The 16,478-nt window shown below is 41.0% G+C and overlaps 1 protein-coding gene across 3 annotated transcripts in view; it reads right to left on the reverse strand.

Annotated features, from left to right (window-relative positions):
- MYH9 (myosin heavy chain 9) overlaps positions 1-16,478 on the reverse strand; it is a 74,825-nt gene that overhangs the window by 46,172 nt on the left and 12,175 nt on the right. For 2 of the 3 annotated variants that reach the window (XM_063133459.1, XM_063133460.1), the window contains exons 2-3: positions 8,088-8,440; positions 2,138-2,294 (exon numbers count right to left, since the gene is read on the reverse strand). In XM_063133459.1, coding sequence (XP_062989529.1) covers positions 2,138-2,294; positions 8,088-8,420 — 490 coding nt within the window. In that variant the 5' untranslated portion in view covers positions 8,421-8,440. Of the gene's footprint in view, positions 1-2,137; positions 2,295-8,087; positions 8,441-8,499; positions 8,518-16,478 lie in introns of those variants that run through there. The other variant, XM_063133461.1, reaches the window with a different exon arrangement.

Consider the following 16,478-nt stretch of genomic DNA (forward strand, 5'->3'; position numbering starts at 1 on the left):
TTCCTTAGGAAGTTGAGAAGTGGTAGGGATGTGCTTAATCCTTCCCTGCCAGACAGTTATGGGCATTTGAGGGGGCTGCAGGTTGGGCCATGACAGGATGGTTTGGTGGCTGTGTTTCCAGCAACTACATGGAAAGCTAAAGTATCTTCTTTGTCAGACTTCAGCAGCATGACACACAAGATTCAACTAAATTAGAATTAAAGACCTGTTGAAGATGTAATTTCTTAAGGGGATGAATTATGCCCGGGTTATCATTATTGAGAAATTGCCAGCAAAGCAAGCAAAGAAAATAATTTCCCCTCATTACATAATGACCTGACCCGCATGATGACTGTGGCTTATTTAAGCTGTGGCACATGTTGGGCACGATTTGAATAATAACTGCCTGGACACAGTTTGTTGTGTCTTCTGAACCTGGGTGGTATAACTCAAATGGCAACCCCCATGGGCTGTTATTGGATTATTTAAGGGTTGTTTAACCCTACAACAAGACATGCCACGCATGTTCGGACAAAATGACATGCTGCGCCCAGGCAATGATTATTCAAATTGTGCCCAGCACACGCTGCAGCTTAAACAAGCCACAGTGATTGTGCAACCAGTTCACTAGGAGGAGAAATGCTGCAGAGTTTATATGAAAGTCATAGATCCCGACAGTCTGTTATAAAATGAAGACCCATAAAGAAAATCTCCCTTTGTGAATCAGAGTTCAGAACAAAAGTTTAGCATAAACAAGCCTGATTCAAAGGGACATGGAATGCTACTCCAAGCAGGCCAGGCTAGACTTGACTAACAAATAGTACATTCCTGGCCCCAACTTCTGAAATATGTAAACATCATGCTTCACACACAGCAGATTAACGTTTAACAGATATGGAAAGAAAAAGGTCTTCAGTTCCTGGATCATAGGGCTATAAAGAGACCTGAAGATCACAGATGTCTCTACCCACCACACCCCAACATGACAGAATTCTCCATGTACATCTACTACATCACCCCAGTTTGGCAAAAGACAAGAGCTTTCATTGCTTCTACTTATTGCCAGTTCAGCCTTACGTGATTTGAGAAATATTGTAGTACATATTCAGGTTTAGAGAAAGTTACTGGGTTTACTTAAGGTACGGTAGCTCTACTGTCATATATTTACACATTGGAGTAGCTGTTCAGGCTCTTAAAATTTTGTGGCTGGCTATTTCCACATTCTCTCTTATACATGCAACATGCAAATATACAGAGTAAGCCTTTGATGCCTAAGTATTCTACACTCAGAAAAAGGTTAGTGCACTGTACACTGCCCATTGCGTTAACACTAGAGGTCCAAGGAAAGTCAAGGTTCAGACAAAGCTCGGCAAAGAATGCAGCAATGCTGCACAAGACTTTTATGCCCCTCCCTCTGCCAGTTAACCTGGCTTGGGGCAGGGAGTTCCTTCATTACAGAAGAATTATACAGACTGCCAAAAGAGATGCCAGTTCCAGAAAAAGGCAATAACCCAGCCAGGCTGCATTACAAAAAGGTTAAGCGGTTTTGGTATTAGTTTAAACCAAGTAGTGCCTGCCCCTACTACACAGGCTGCCAATTAGGGTGCCCAAAACCAAATGCTGGAATCTAACCAATTAATATGCAAGTCTTTCTGCTTGGTCAGCTCAGAGAAATAAGTGCACCCCATGCTGAGAACGGGTCAGAGTCATCGGCTTGCCATGGCTGTTGGTTGTTGTGTGTGTGTGTGTTTTTAAGTGCTCAAAACCATGAAAGATTTCCTGCCTGTTAAGGGTTTGAATGGAGTCTAGGGCACAGCAGCTAATCCTGAATGCCTCTGGGTCTTGCAGAGCCTGTGGCCTTTCATCTTCTGTGCTCAATACAGATTCCTCCCATACCACTGGCTGCTGCATCAAGCCTCCCCCACGGATTAAGCAGAACTCAAAGCAAAAGAAGAATGTTGCTTTCCAGAAAGCAGAAGATTGATTGGAATCAGAAGTTACATTACAGCTGACCTTCACTCCAATATGAAACCTTCTTACGCTATCTGTGCATATTGATTGACATTTCAAAAACAGAAGTAGCAACTATTAGCCTATTCAATTAAGCACAGCAATTGTCATGATCAGAATTTTTAAAATATTTTTAATGTGTACCTACCTTGCATCATACTCCTGTAAGCTGTGTCTGTAATCGCATAGATGTGAGGGGGCATCTCATGTCTCTTTTTGCCTTTGTACATATCCACAATCTCTTCTGAATAAATAGGCAAGTTCTTGTAGGGATTTATGACAACACAGAAGAGGCCTGAGTAGGTCTGTAAAATGGATTTCATGAAGAATTCATAAGCATGCATAATTATTCAAGTACCTCCACCCTCCTGCCACACGAGGTAACAACACCCCCAGAAAAATTATTTTGAACATTTCTTTAGACTACTTTAACTGCCTTTTATTACCAGAGATTACAATTATCAACCACATCTACCATTTATTGTATGAATATGACTTTTACTGTGCATTGGTCTTCACTATAAGTTGTCAATGTTTCCAGCTTTAAAGCACATAAAAGCGAGTTCCATAAGGCATTTCCTTGCACTGTTGCAATGTTGCACTGTTAGCCAATAAGCATCATTCAACATGTATTAGCTTTGTGCTAGCATGGATCTGTACACCAGAGAACCATAATGTGGTATTCCTTCAGTTTTGTGGCGCATGCATGCATGTGCTCACTCTAATGGAGGAATTGGGAACCTTTGCCCCCTGCCCCTGCCAGTTTTCATTAAGCAACAATTCCTGTCCCCACTGACCTTTGGTCAAGCTAGTGGGAGCTGATGGGAATTACAGTCCAACAACTTTTGGAGGACCATAGATTTTGCACCTTTGGGTCTAAGATAGCCTCTTAGCATTCAGTGCAGAGATGTAGAAAATGTAACCTGCTAAGTGCAGCATTGTTTCAATATTAATCAGCCCAGCTTTAGAAAGCTGGTGGTGCTCTACAAAGCGTCCCCAAGCCTGTCAGTAGGGAATACTTTATGTGTAGGAAAGAGTTAAAATTACATTCTGGGTGTGTATCTATTCCCTCCAAGGTCTAAAGTGAAAAATTTGGGCTGGCCTTCGCAGTTAGCCACAATTTGTGGTCTCTACTGACCCTGACCCTTCCAACTTAGGCGAGGGCAGGGTTTATCTCATAAATTGGCTGCGTTCAGACAACACGATAGTCAACGGTGGAGTAATAATCAACTTGACAGTTGTTTATCTAGGGGGTACTCCCCACACAACATGATAATAATTGATTTTAGGATAGGTCATCTTAAGCACAAATGGGCTAGTAAAGCAACAGCTACATGCACAGCCTAAAATGTCAGCAGCCCATCACAGCTCCTAGACACATAGGCAACTCAAATTCGACATTTCAGGATTTATCAGCAGGGCAAGGTCTAAACTTCTCAGGCAAGGAATGAATGTAAGCCTAGTGTCAATAGCGGGCCCCGTATACTGTCGAGTGAAAGAATATGCAGAGGACATTTAACCAATTACTCTCTTACAAAAGTAGGAAGAACTGTACATTTTTGGCATCTCTTCTTTTGTCTAATTATTTTAAAGGTTTCTAAAGTTTGAAAACCAAAGCTTCAAGCTAGAATTAGTTCAGCAAGGTTATTAAGGGAGGGCACATTAACAGCAGTGCAAGCCACGAACATTGAAAATAATCCATCAAGAGGGTAACAACTTTATAAACTCTGGGCAGAACAAACCCCACCGTTCTCCCAAAGAACTTATATTCCTGAACAAATGCACTGGAGAAGTGCCATTGATCTCAATGGGCCTTACATACATTTAAGCACATAGGATTACAGCCCATATCACTTTCTCAAGGTAGTGCGATCCAGTGAGAGCTCAGAGGTGGTTCTTCTAGGATTGTTATTTCAATACCCCTCTCATTAAAGACACTGAATTTCAGTGTTCCAGATGCAGAGCTTTCCTGAGAATCTTTTTTTCCCCCCTACAAGTTCCTTGAGAGCCATGTTGGTCACAGGAAAAGTCTAATGTAAGGCAAAATTTTCAAGACCAACCAAAACGTCACAATAGTGGACCAGCTTTCAAGTTCTTTAGAATTGTTCACTAGGAAGATGTTCAACCTGGGAATGGGAGCGAAGAGAGACAACATGCTGGCATGAAGTTAAAGCCATAAATTGTGCAGTGGCAATAGCTTACAGATGGCAACCTGGAAGAGGGATGTAGAAGTTATAGGATTATCCTCTTTTACATGCTAAAAGGTTTTCATGTTGCACTAAGGCTGTTGGGTGAAAACATCATGGCAGATTCTCCCTCCCTTTTTTTAATATGAAGAGTAGTTTGTAAAAGCACTAGGTAAAAAGCACTCTGACTCTGGGAAATTGCATATTCCACATGCACCTCTGTATGTCAGAGGTTAACCTCAATACCATCACAGCAAGTGATCTTGGTAAATAGAAGAGACAAGCCAAGGCTTTAATGTGTCAGAAACAAGCTTGCTATTCCAGGATATTTATGTTAGATGCTGCACAGAAGGGGAAAAAAATCTTGTCAAGAAGGTTTTAACATACAAGACAGGACATGAGAAAAACCAAGCTTAAAGGCAACAACAACTTGATAGCCAAAGTGGCTGGATTAGTGGGGAAGTGGTACATTAAAATTCTTGGGTAACTAAATCTTCAGGAAATGCAAGGGGAAAGATTGGTTTGAGAAACTTCTTAAGGGCAGCAAGGCCAAAGGCGTGCGTGTGTGTGTGTGTGTGTGTGTGTGTGTGTGTGTGTGTGTGTGAGAGAGAGAGAGAGAGAGAGAGAGAGAGAGAGAGAGAGAGAGGCTTCTCTGAAGAAGGTTCAGGGGATGGAACAAGAGAGAGGGCTTTCTCAGTGGTTGGCCCTGATTCTGGAACCATCTCCCAAATAAGGTCTTCCTGGTGCAAATATCGCCATGCGTTTGGTGCCAGGTCAAGACTTTCTTCTACTCCCAGCCACATTACAACACACAAGGTTTTAACAGAACCTGAGATTTTTCTTGTTCAGTGTTTTAAATTTTGGTAAATATTTTTTATACTATGTTTTATATTATTTTTAAGATTTTAATCTTTTGTAAACTGCCCAGAGATCTTTGGCCATTGGGCAGTATAGAAGTGCAATTATTGTAATAATTACTACTAATAAAAAAGTAATAGTGTCATTTCTCCCCTAGGGCTTCTCCCCTACATCTGTGTAGGCAGAGTGGCACATGTGAGACACAGCCTTCAGTGGCCAAGGCTTATGGTTGATCCATGTGATGAGACTGGGACAAAGTTTTCAAAATGTTTGCTAAATAGATGCAGGACTGAAACTCTTGAGGATAAGAAGAAATGAAAATAAACTAGGAGTCTAGCAAAAGATATATTTTACATAATAAGGGCCACAATCAGCTGCACAGAAGGCAGATTATATACCAGCTAACAGTGAATTCTGCTTTGATCCAATCAGCATCCTGAATACATAATTCTAGACAAATTCAGATATTTCTCCTCTTGCAGCCTTGACTATTCCTGAACCACATGTCCTTTATCAAATTAATTCGCACCCAAAATGAGATCCACCAAGAAGACTGCAACCCTCTCCCAAACAGTTTTACATATTAATGGAGAAAGCCATTTTGACAAAATTACATATATATGCCAGCTAGAGACTGGAACAATCAGAGCCTTTTCTCTGATAATTAAGATTAAACAAATGAGGACTGGGAGATAATTCCCCAAAGTAACAAATGATAAGCATAAGCTGTATGGAAGAGCAAATTGTCCAAAGGCCAGAAACACAGTTTCTGTCCTTCTTCACATCATAAGTGCAATCATGGTCATACATCACCTTTTTAAGCCCTATAAAGACAAGCTGTTGATAACAGCAAATCTATGCAAGGGCCATCTGTCCACTAAATTTATAGAAGTTGGAAAGTGGTCATATTTCATAGAATCCTGCCTGATCTGCCAACAGGATCTGACCTTAGCCCTGAACAGATGTTTAACCCAACACTTGGTGGGGGGAAACTCAGGATTGTGCAGGCTATGTTGGTTGTCATGTTTGCAAAGGGGTCTACATGCATACAGGCTAATGGACACAAGCCTGAGTCATGCGAGTTGATTCACACAAAGTTGGAGGGTACAAATCATGTGTCCCAACTAGATGGGCCCCCATGCAAACATGAGATCCAATGCATGGCTGTAAGAAAGGCCCAAGACTCAGCACACCAGTATGAACTAAAGCAATTCTAATCCCACAACCACACACCAGTTCATGTATCCACACAGGACTCTTGAGTGTAGTAGTAGCCATTTCCCCCATGCAACTCTGGAGAAGCTGGTTAATGTGGGTTCTTCTAGGGCTGTAAGCTAGTTAACATGTATATTTTTCATGATGGTTCACATAACTGTGGAATATGTGGCATTGACAGAGGTCAGCCATAAGAGCTGCACAGAATTAACAGCCTTCTAAATTATAAGGAGAAAATAAAAAGATGTTGTGCAAAATGCAGAAGCTCCTAGAAAGTGGGCCACAGCACCACAAAGGTCTAAATTCAACTTTTAATTTTAAGTAGTCATATGGCTATTGCAATCCTTCTTGATAGAAACCACCCTCCTGTACACAGTACTTCAAAATCTGCAAAATACTGCTCCTTAATAACAATTCAGGGAGAAGTTCATGTGAGCTATCTACAAGAAGTTTGTAGTTCCCCTAACATTACAACATTCGTAGCCATATGCTAGCAGGCATACAGAGAAGCCTCGCTTGCCTGCACTAGGGGTAGTGCGCTCCATGCAGCCAGAGACGGTTTCCCAGAGCAAGGTCAGGAAAGCCCTGGTGGCTGGCATACCTACAATTTGTGCTACAAGTTGTTATTTATCTATCGCTTTTCTAAAGTATCAAAGCATTGTACAAAATTGCAAAGACCACAAACACCCCTTAGTAAAGTTACAATTAAGTTATATAAACAGCAATAAAAACTTAATTCAAGCTGCAGATATAAAAGCCTTAAAAGTAACAGATTTAAAAATCAAATACTGTAGGCCTGCTGAAAGAGAAAGGTCTTATTGAAAGACACCAGAGTTCTCTCTTTTGTGGTTTTTAGCAGACCTTTAAAAGAAAGGGCATTCCATAACATTGGAACCAGCACCAATGCCCCATTTTGCACCTACCCATCTAACCTCAGAGATGAAATGGCAACCAGGGCTTCCAAACTCTATTTTACTGTCAGGAAGGGTCTTGTGCTGCAAGCAGCATTACTGCCATTAGTACATAGTACTCATTTCTCCACCACTGCAGACTCAGGCCACCTTCTTCCAAAGACTCAGTTGAGGAGCATCACCACTTTCTCCCATTCAGGAGAAGGTGGAGATGGAGTGGAAGCATCTTATCAAGGCATAAACTTAATTATTACCCCATTCAATCTTCATGTTATTCTGCAAGCCGATGGATCATGCATGGGCATTAGCAACACAAGGTGAGCTCTTAATCCCTTATTCAAGCTGACATATATCTTAAAAAATTGCCTTTGTTTTCATGAGATCCAGGTCATGAGAATGATGTTGCCTCTTTGAGAGATGAGAATAGCTGGGCTGTTCTGAAATTCTTGGTGTTCTGTCTTTAGCATGCTGATTGGATCGAATTAGACTGTCAATGCTGATTTATGCAGCTGAGTTTAACAACGTAACAAGGATTTCTTCCTACCTTGGAAAAGTGTTCCTTTCTACTGATGAGATTCCAGAGCCAAAATCCAGATGTCTACATCAACAGTGTTCAGTTTGAACCAAACTTATCTCTCAATACTGACAGAATGTCAACCCACATAAATACGTGTGTGTGTGTGTGTGTGTGTGTGTGTATACACACACACACACACACAAATATAAGCAAAAATCCTACTGTCACTTGGGAGAGAAGTGTCTAGGTTTAATGAGAATTTATTTATTTTATTTATTTATTTATTACATTTCTATACCGCCCAATAGCTGGAGCTCTCTGGGTGGTTCACAATTAAGATGGAGGACAGTCCACGAGTACTACTAAACATCTAGTTAGGCCCTGTCTCCAGTAGAGAAAACCATTACTTACATAGATAAGCCCTGAATAGTATCGCTCCTTTAGGTTGTGTAACACCGAGGCCTCATTCAGACAGGTCAGTTCTGCCATGTCTTCCACTTTAGAGAACTTGGGTGGGTTCATCTTTTGGATATCATCTTTGTTTACTCTCACTTTCTTCCCATTCTCTGCAAGCTCCACAATGGCTTCATCTCCTGCTTCTTCCTTCAAACTAGCAGGCTCAAACCCATTCTTCTCTGATGGGATCCATACCAGCTTCTTGGCTGCCCAATCAGCCTGAGCAAGAGGGTTGTTGATGAGGTTTCTATCCACGTAGAGGTATTTGTCAGCATCTCTCTGAGCCATGGTGATTTATAACCAGGGACCTGTTAAAAGAAGAAGTTTAAGATTATTATCACTGCCAACGTTTTGACACTAATCTCACCATTATACCCTACTTTTGGTGACAGAGCTTGCATTCGCCTCAAGACTGATTGATTTATGATTAGCCATATAGATGATGTCCTTCTGCTTTTGCTAGAAATTAGAATACAGAAAGGATGTACTGGGATTGTGTTTAATGCAGATAGCCAATTGCATGTTCATAGTGAGATAATTTACAATTGACTAAAAACAGCTCTAAAAAGGGGTGCTTTGAAACAGAGGGCTGCTAGGACTATAACAAACAAAAGGCCTTCATGCAGCTATTCTGTCTTTTCCTAAACAGATTTTTGTGGCAAGAAAAAAGAAGCAGTGGGAAAAGATGAGAGGGTTGCAAGTTGAAGACGACAACGTCCAGACCTTCCATATAATTCCATGAATAAGGGAGGGCAAGGGCATGATAAAAAGCCTTGTCTAGAAGCACCCATGGCTACCTTGCATAAAAACCCAAGAAAAGCTGTCAGATAAGTATGGATAAGAAATTCTATCCCAAAATCTTTAGCATTTCCAGTGATACACCCAGCTTCACAATAATTGATCATGGTGTTGGATGAGGATACTTGATGTGTCTATGGTAAATTGAAGAAAAGCTAAGAGAATTATGATGGTTTGAGTACTTAAAAGTTTGAAAACCAGGAGGCAAAAGAAAGGGAAGAGGGGGGAGCCAAAAATAGCTTTTCATTGTATTCATAGTTCTATCAAGGCTGGCAAGGCAACAGCTGCACTCTAAACCCCTGCTACACAGCTTCCTGCAAATGCAACTTCCAAGAATCTAACTACTTGCCTTTTTTGGCCATAATTGAGCAGGACACACCAGAGAATGAGCGCTTCCAGCTGAATTAGGGTTTTCAGGAAATGATGAAACTGAAAGTAACCAAAGAGCTCTACAGCCAGCCTGAAATATTCTTCTATTCCCTCAGGCCCTTTCTACTTAGAAGACATCTGACCTGCTTTTATCATTCCTACTGCCCTTCAGGGAGGGAAAAAGTGCTGGGCTTGGTTTGGTTAATGACCTTTGAGAGACATCACATTGGGGAAAATTGCCCTTCCTTGCCCCTTTCACAGCCTTCACCCAGTGTTGCAGCTAGTGCTGGACCTCAGAGCCTAAGTCAAGGATGCCACATTCCCGGATGCCCCCACATGATGACTTAAGAGTGGCAGGCGATGGGGCAGCAGCAGTCACCTGGACTGCTGTGGGAATAACATTGCTACCAGGTGCTGCTGCTTGCTACAGCCGGCTCTCTTACTTACTTTAAAAACATTTTATAGTCATAGGCTGGCCAGATGGGCATGTGCATGGATACAGATGTTCACTTTATTATTTTTACTAAAATAAATATATTATCCTTTTCAACAAAATGGTGCTTATTCCCAAGTGTTTAGCATCAGGGCAGCAGAAGGAAACTCCAATTTGTTCGTGCAGTCATGATGGTGCTATGATTAAAAATGTGAAACTGCATGTGCTCAGAGTACTCTTTTTTTTTTTTAGTAACAGGATTGGCAAAAGTTTCCCCCACCTTTTTTTTTAAATCAGGGATGTAGAAGCAGTTGTAAAGAACGGAAAGGGGATGAAGATGGATGTTAGTTGCATGCTTCACAACTGAAGTAATACATATAGCAATTTAAAGAGGGCTCCCCATAAGATCATTAAGTCCAGCTAGCTGCACCACTGTAGCTATCTACAACAGCAAGAACCCTTTGATTTAGACAGAAGACTGTCCCAGTCACATGCCAGCATACTTCACCTTGTAAAACAGGTATGCCTTTGCCCTTGGCACGGGGGTGGGGAGGTTGCAATATTTCCCCCCTAAGGGCTTAGTATTACAGAGACAAACATTTGATTCCATACAATGAGAAAAAACTCAAATACAAGTCAGGTCACTAAGAACATATTTTTCAATGTGAAATTGAAAACAAGATTAAGACAATTAGGACTACTAATAGTGCTTAACAATTCTGCAGAAGGTGCTTATGAATCTTCATAGCTTGGTACACAAACTTTGCAACTGATTCAGTTATGTAAGATTGTGTACTCATGATAAGGAAGGCTGCATACCACCCTAAAGATCTTCCTGGGAAAAAAGCAATCAAAGGACAAATCTGGTTCTTTCATCTCTATAAAAACTTGCAAGAGTAACGTGTGTAGTACAGTTGTCTACCACAGGGCCAAATATAGGATTCACACATGGAATACCATTCAATCTTCCTTCCAAAATAGCTATTACACAGCTCTGATAATCAATATATTTGACCTGCAAGGATGGTTCTGATTTTGCCTTGTTGTAGCCCAAGGAAAAACTAAGCTGACAAAAACTGTTTCCATTTTTTTAAAAATCATGCACAAAATGTAACAAATTAGAAGCATCCTCCAAAAACACCTCAGCCAATAAATTCCAGCCAAAAGCCAAGCCTTGCCTTCTACTGAAATAGAACCAGCTGCTGATGGCACAGATTCGGACACACCAAATGTTTTATGTAAAAACCAAACCCCACAAACTGATAAAACTGCCTCAGGTTTAGAATTTACCTTTATAATCATGGCTGTACTAAATCCAAGACCCATCTGTCTTTCACAACACTTTGGGAAAAGAGTATAACCTTGGTTTTATTATAACTGATATTTAATCAGTTATAGACAATAAAAAAAGTTTAAGCCTACTTTAGTTATTGATAATCATACTGATTCATCTGCATAAAGAATTGCTATCTGAACATCTGCCAATACAGGAGGATGCAGTTCTGCCATACAATAGGGGGCTAAATCACTGAAGTACAAATTAAACAGCATTGGCACAAGGATATACCCTTGCTGAATCCCTTCATTTATAGAAAGGTAACATGTGTCTGCAGGCCATTGTGTACTCCTGCTTTCTTGTAGTATTTGAATAAGGAGCATTTAAAAGAAACAGAAGCCTTTTATCAACTGAGACCATTTTTTTACCGGAAGCTTTTTGGGGGTTCCTCAAGGAGACTGCCAGTTGTGATAGATAAGCTTACATGAAAACCAGCTTTCATAATTTTCCTGTCATGAGCAGCCACACGGAAATATTTAGTATGTTCTAGAGCAGCCACACCAAGTTCATGCAGAAGGCGGTAAGACCCCAAAGCATGAACTGAGTAGGCACCTTGGAACACTCTTCAGAATCCTCTTCAATTCACAGAGCTTCTATGACAGAAGAATTAGTGTGTTCCTCAATTGTAGGAAGTTTGAAAAACTAGGAGGAACCAAGTACAAACCAAGTAAAACAGAGCAGGGCAGTGTCTGGAAGATGGATAGCAAAGTATGGTTCAGACCATGAACAGGAAAAATGTTAAACTTCCTTAGTGACAAATATGAGAATTGAAAGCCTATATGCTTGAACAGGAACTGACAACAGACCAGCTATAAGATGTGGTGTCAGTTTCACCACATCCTCACACAATTATCAGTAGCAGACTAAGCGACACACACTAGTCATCACACACCCTAAACTGAACTTATTGACATTTTGTGCTGTCATAACTCTGAGGTCTAATTTAGTGCTCCATATACCTGGAGAAATTAAATACAAGTACAGTTGCTTAATATCTAGCTAAAGAATAAGCATCTTGTTCAGCACTAAATACATGTTGGGACAGACCAAGTATGGTAGCTAATCTTTGTCTTTAACATGAGCCCTACAACATTTTCATTAGCTGTTTGATCAATTCTTGAAATTTATTTATATTAAGAAAACACTGTTCAAGTACTTACATATAATTGATATTTTTATAAAATAATATAGCCTACTTTCTGAGAAATTGTTCAAAGCAACTCAAAAAGGAATTAAATGAAAAATTCAGAGTAGCCATAATGCTGGGGGGTGGGGTGGGAGGAGCAAAGTGGGGATAATAGATTTGGATCATTTGAGCCTTTGTGTGTTAATATTTTTCTGAGCTTTTCTATCGCCCTTAAAAGCTAGAGTTTTGATTGAAAGCCCAATTTCATTAACAAGATGTTCATATTCCAAGACAGTACTACACCCCAATAATGCAACTTATGGGATTCTTCGTACTCTACTGCGAGTGAACTGAAGGTGACTTGAAAAATTGAATTGAACAGCGCAGTAGTGCTGAGAAGGCAAGTTTGCTTCGACTCTGCTAAATCCTGCTTGTTCCTGGAGCTGATCTGATAATTACAGATACAGCCTCAGCATATGCAGTCATGGTTGAAAACTAAACAGCAAGAGTGCTGGGCAGGTAGCCCACCCCTTTGATGTGGGAAAAGACAGGAACGAACTTTACTGGATCACTTGCAACAGCAGCAGTTTGGGAGAGAGACTTCCCTGCATGCCCATGCTCTTTACCACTGTGCTTTACAGCTGGGTCAGTCCTTGCTATGTGGCTCCTATAGCATCCACACTTTGATTTAGTCATTATTTATTTATTGCATTTATACCGCCCAGTAGCCGAAGCTCCCTGGGCGGTTCACAAATAACCAAGATAGCCAGAAGCAGCAGAGAATATAAATGCAGCCCTGTGGCTTATATATTGGATGGAGACCTGATTATGAAGGGCACAGATGTCTGTCCATACATGATTGTGAATGGTCAACTTTTTACTTTCGGCCAAGCTGTCAACTTCTAGAAAGGGCAAATTGTTATGTTAAAACAATCCTTTTTTATTTTTTTGTATAGGTTTGCAGCCATTACACTCAAGGACGAAGTAAAGCTCTATTCAGCTATGAGCCTCCTAAACTGCAATGTGTGGCTGCTTAAGATTGATATTAGTCACTACGTCTTGTTACATACTTACATCTTCTCAATTCCCCTTTGTGCAAAGACACTGAGCACAAGTAAGCTATAAATACATCATAACGTGCTACAGCAACTTTCCCCATGAAAGAGTTGGCACTTGCCTCAAAAGAACTTACACAGCTGAAGTGCACAGGGAGTAAAATTCACCCAGTTAGCAGAAGCTGCTACTCAGCTTTGACTTTGCTTTAAGGTGTGTTGCGTGAAATTGACTCTCCTCTGCTTAGCCGCTCTAGTACTTTTGGGGAATAAGGGCACCACTGCCATGCCAGTCCCCTCTCACATGAACATATTAAGATGGCCGGCGCTCAAAGTTTCAAAACAGAATGCTGGGATTACAGGCAGAGGGAAACCTATCAGTCATTGAAAGACTTACCACCCTCACCTTCCCAAACGCCAAATCCTACTGACAATCAGGAGCTCCATTTCAGAGTTGCTACATATTATGAAGAACTGTTACTCCTGAATTTACTGACCGACCACCAGGATGTTTCAAGTGGACTCACCAATCATTTCTATTTCTATGAGATTTACCTTACAACAGTTCACAAGTTAGGAGAGAATGGAGTTGCAAGGTTTCTGAGATGCCATAAGCCCCCAACAACCTTTCAAAGTGGTCCATTTTTGCAAAAAATATCTTCCTATTCTGACCTGTACCAGGGTAGCCATATTTTATGTGCAACATCTATCCCAAGACCCCTCAACAAGGAAACAATGCAGTTTCGATTGGTCATGACCAACTCAGAAGTTCTTATCTATGCATCTTTGGATTACAAACACCAAACAAAGATGGTGCTGCCCCCATCCCCAAATATTTTGAAAGGTAAAAATCACAGCGTGAGCTGAAAGACAAGGGATTTGTTATAACTGGGGATCTGGCGGCTTGATATATAGTTAAGTGCCTGTGAACATGTGTCAAAAGACTCTGCCTCAAATAAAAGCTGGTAGAGAGACCATTAAGGCCATCTTAGTTACAGGATTGATCATGTTTTTCTATGACTTCTCACCAGTCCCAAAGTACTTTCAGCAGTAGTCATTTGTATTCTCCTTCTGGTGCTTTTGAGGCTTACTTGTTTGTTTTAAATAAAACCCCACACAAGTTTTAATATTTTAAAATGAGAAATGGTCTGCTTTACATATCAAGGAGGTATACAAATACTTTAAATATTCTAAAATGGCACAAGTTTCTAGGAAGCTTTTCACGGCTTGTTCACCGGCCTTCAAGCAAGCAGAAGATGGGCTGCTAGACAATCCACTGTCTTATACTGATCCTGGCAAACTGATGAGAAGAAGGGCAGAACAGCTGCCTCCATTTTACATAAGAAGGACATACAGGACTGGGGAAGTTAGAGAGAGTTCTTCAGAAACTGAACCTCCTGTGGGCTGGGGTTTATGTGCTACAGTTGAAATATACCCCTCACTCAAAAGGAAGGAAGGAACATTTCTTCTCCCCCACCTAGCCTTTTTATACAGCTCTTTGAACACTCTAAAGTAGACTTTCCCAACCTGGTGTTGGTGCCCTTCAGATGTTTAAAATTTCAACTCCCACTAGCCCGAACAGGCATGGCTAATGTTCAGGAATTCTGGGAGCTGTAGTCCAAAACATCTGAAGGTCACTACGTTGAGGAAAGCAGCTCTAAAGAGTGTAACACATACATTCTCAGTAATCCTTACAGCCAAGATTGGTCAATCTTTTCCCCATTTTTAAGATTGGAAAACAAGTGTCCTAAAGGCCATACTGGACATGACAGCAGCAAACTCCCGTGCCACAACCAAACCCCTACAGAAGAGGGGGTTTAGATTTTAGTAACAAGAAGTGGGCAATGCTGAACCATTTCCTCACTTGAACTCCCTATTAAATCACCTCTCCAAAGCTGTTTTTCTCCTAGTAGAGCTCAGAGGCAAGAAGCATCCCTCCCTTCAACATAAAGGAAAAGCAGCTTTGAGAGGAAAAGTGCAAACACACGAAGGATTTACCATACCTCACCTAGCCATGACATCCTTTAGAGCTGCCACCCCACCTCCTGCTTTACATGAATTTTGTGCCACCTAGTAGGTACAGAGGTAAAGGTAAGAGCTGAACCAGCTCATGATTCCACCCAACGGAGACATCATAGGATTTCTAGTGTCAAATTTTGTGAGAATAACACTTGGTCATTTCCCCCTTGCATTAGCATCAAATAGTAAGATGACTTGGCTATTGAGAATAGGAGGCCAAGAGCTTGGCCCCATGGAACAGAGAAGCTTCCTGTAGGTTTTAAAAGAATCTGGGAAACAGCACACTGCCTACAATTTATTTCTCTGGAACTATTTGTATTACCCCTTTGGCCTACTGTTTACTTTATCAGTGGCCAAAGAATTGCTTTTGGGATTCTGCCACTGCTCAACAAGGTCAGAACATTCGTGTAAGAGTATAGGCAGCAAGGCTGCTTAACAAACAGGAAATTCTACTCCAGCATGGTACTTGAGTGTGTCCAATGAATATTTAAGCTATACAGTTTTCCCTGGTTTGAGCCCACAAGTTTCTGCAAATAGGCAACTGCACAACATGCCCCGGGCACAGTTTCTGGAGAATGAGAAGACCACTTTTATTCAGTTTTAGTTAAAACCTCCCCTATAGGGAAGGCTGCCTATCAGTTTAAGTTTTTTTTATTTTGAGTGTTTAAATAATCTTTCCAGCTGCCTTGTAAATGAGAACTGGTGAGGCCCAACAAATGTGAAGTCTTACTACACAGTTGCTCGACTGAAGTTTGTAATGCAACTGTCGGAATATAGTAGTTCCCAGAATTATACTTCGTCCTGCTGATGGAGACAAGCTTCCTTTTCCCAAGCTGCCACAGCATGGCTTGCTGCTCAAACGCATAACAGAAAAATAACCATAAGTTATAATTATGTAGCTTATGTAGCAGATGCTGCTTAACTGGTAAATGCAGCACGTAGGTTAAGGAGTGGGGTGATTAAAATGCACTATGTGATCATGAGCTGAAAAGTTATCGCCTACAGGACTACACTGTTATTCGGCATTGTCCTGAAGCTGCAGAGAGGTTGGTCCTCTGATCCTTGGAAGCAACACACCCAGATAGTTAGTTGCTCTCTGAAGCATGTAAAATAGCAGAAAGAATTATGAGTGTTGAAGTTTCTATAGCTTATAAAACTGTTTGAGTCTGTGGGGCTGTTCACACAACATACTAACCAACACTCAGCTGTTGAA

Source organism: Elgaria multicarinata, chromosome 9 (genome assembly GCF_023053635.1).
Source record: "Elgaria multicarinata webbii isolate HBS135686 ecotype San Diego chromosome 9, rElgMul1.1.pri, whole genome shotgun sequence".
In the NCBI taxonomy this organism is placed as follows: Eukaryota; Metazoa; Chordata; class Lepidosauria; order Squamata; family Anguidae; genus Elgaria; species Elgaria multicarinata.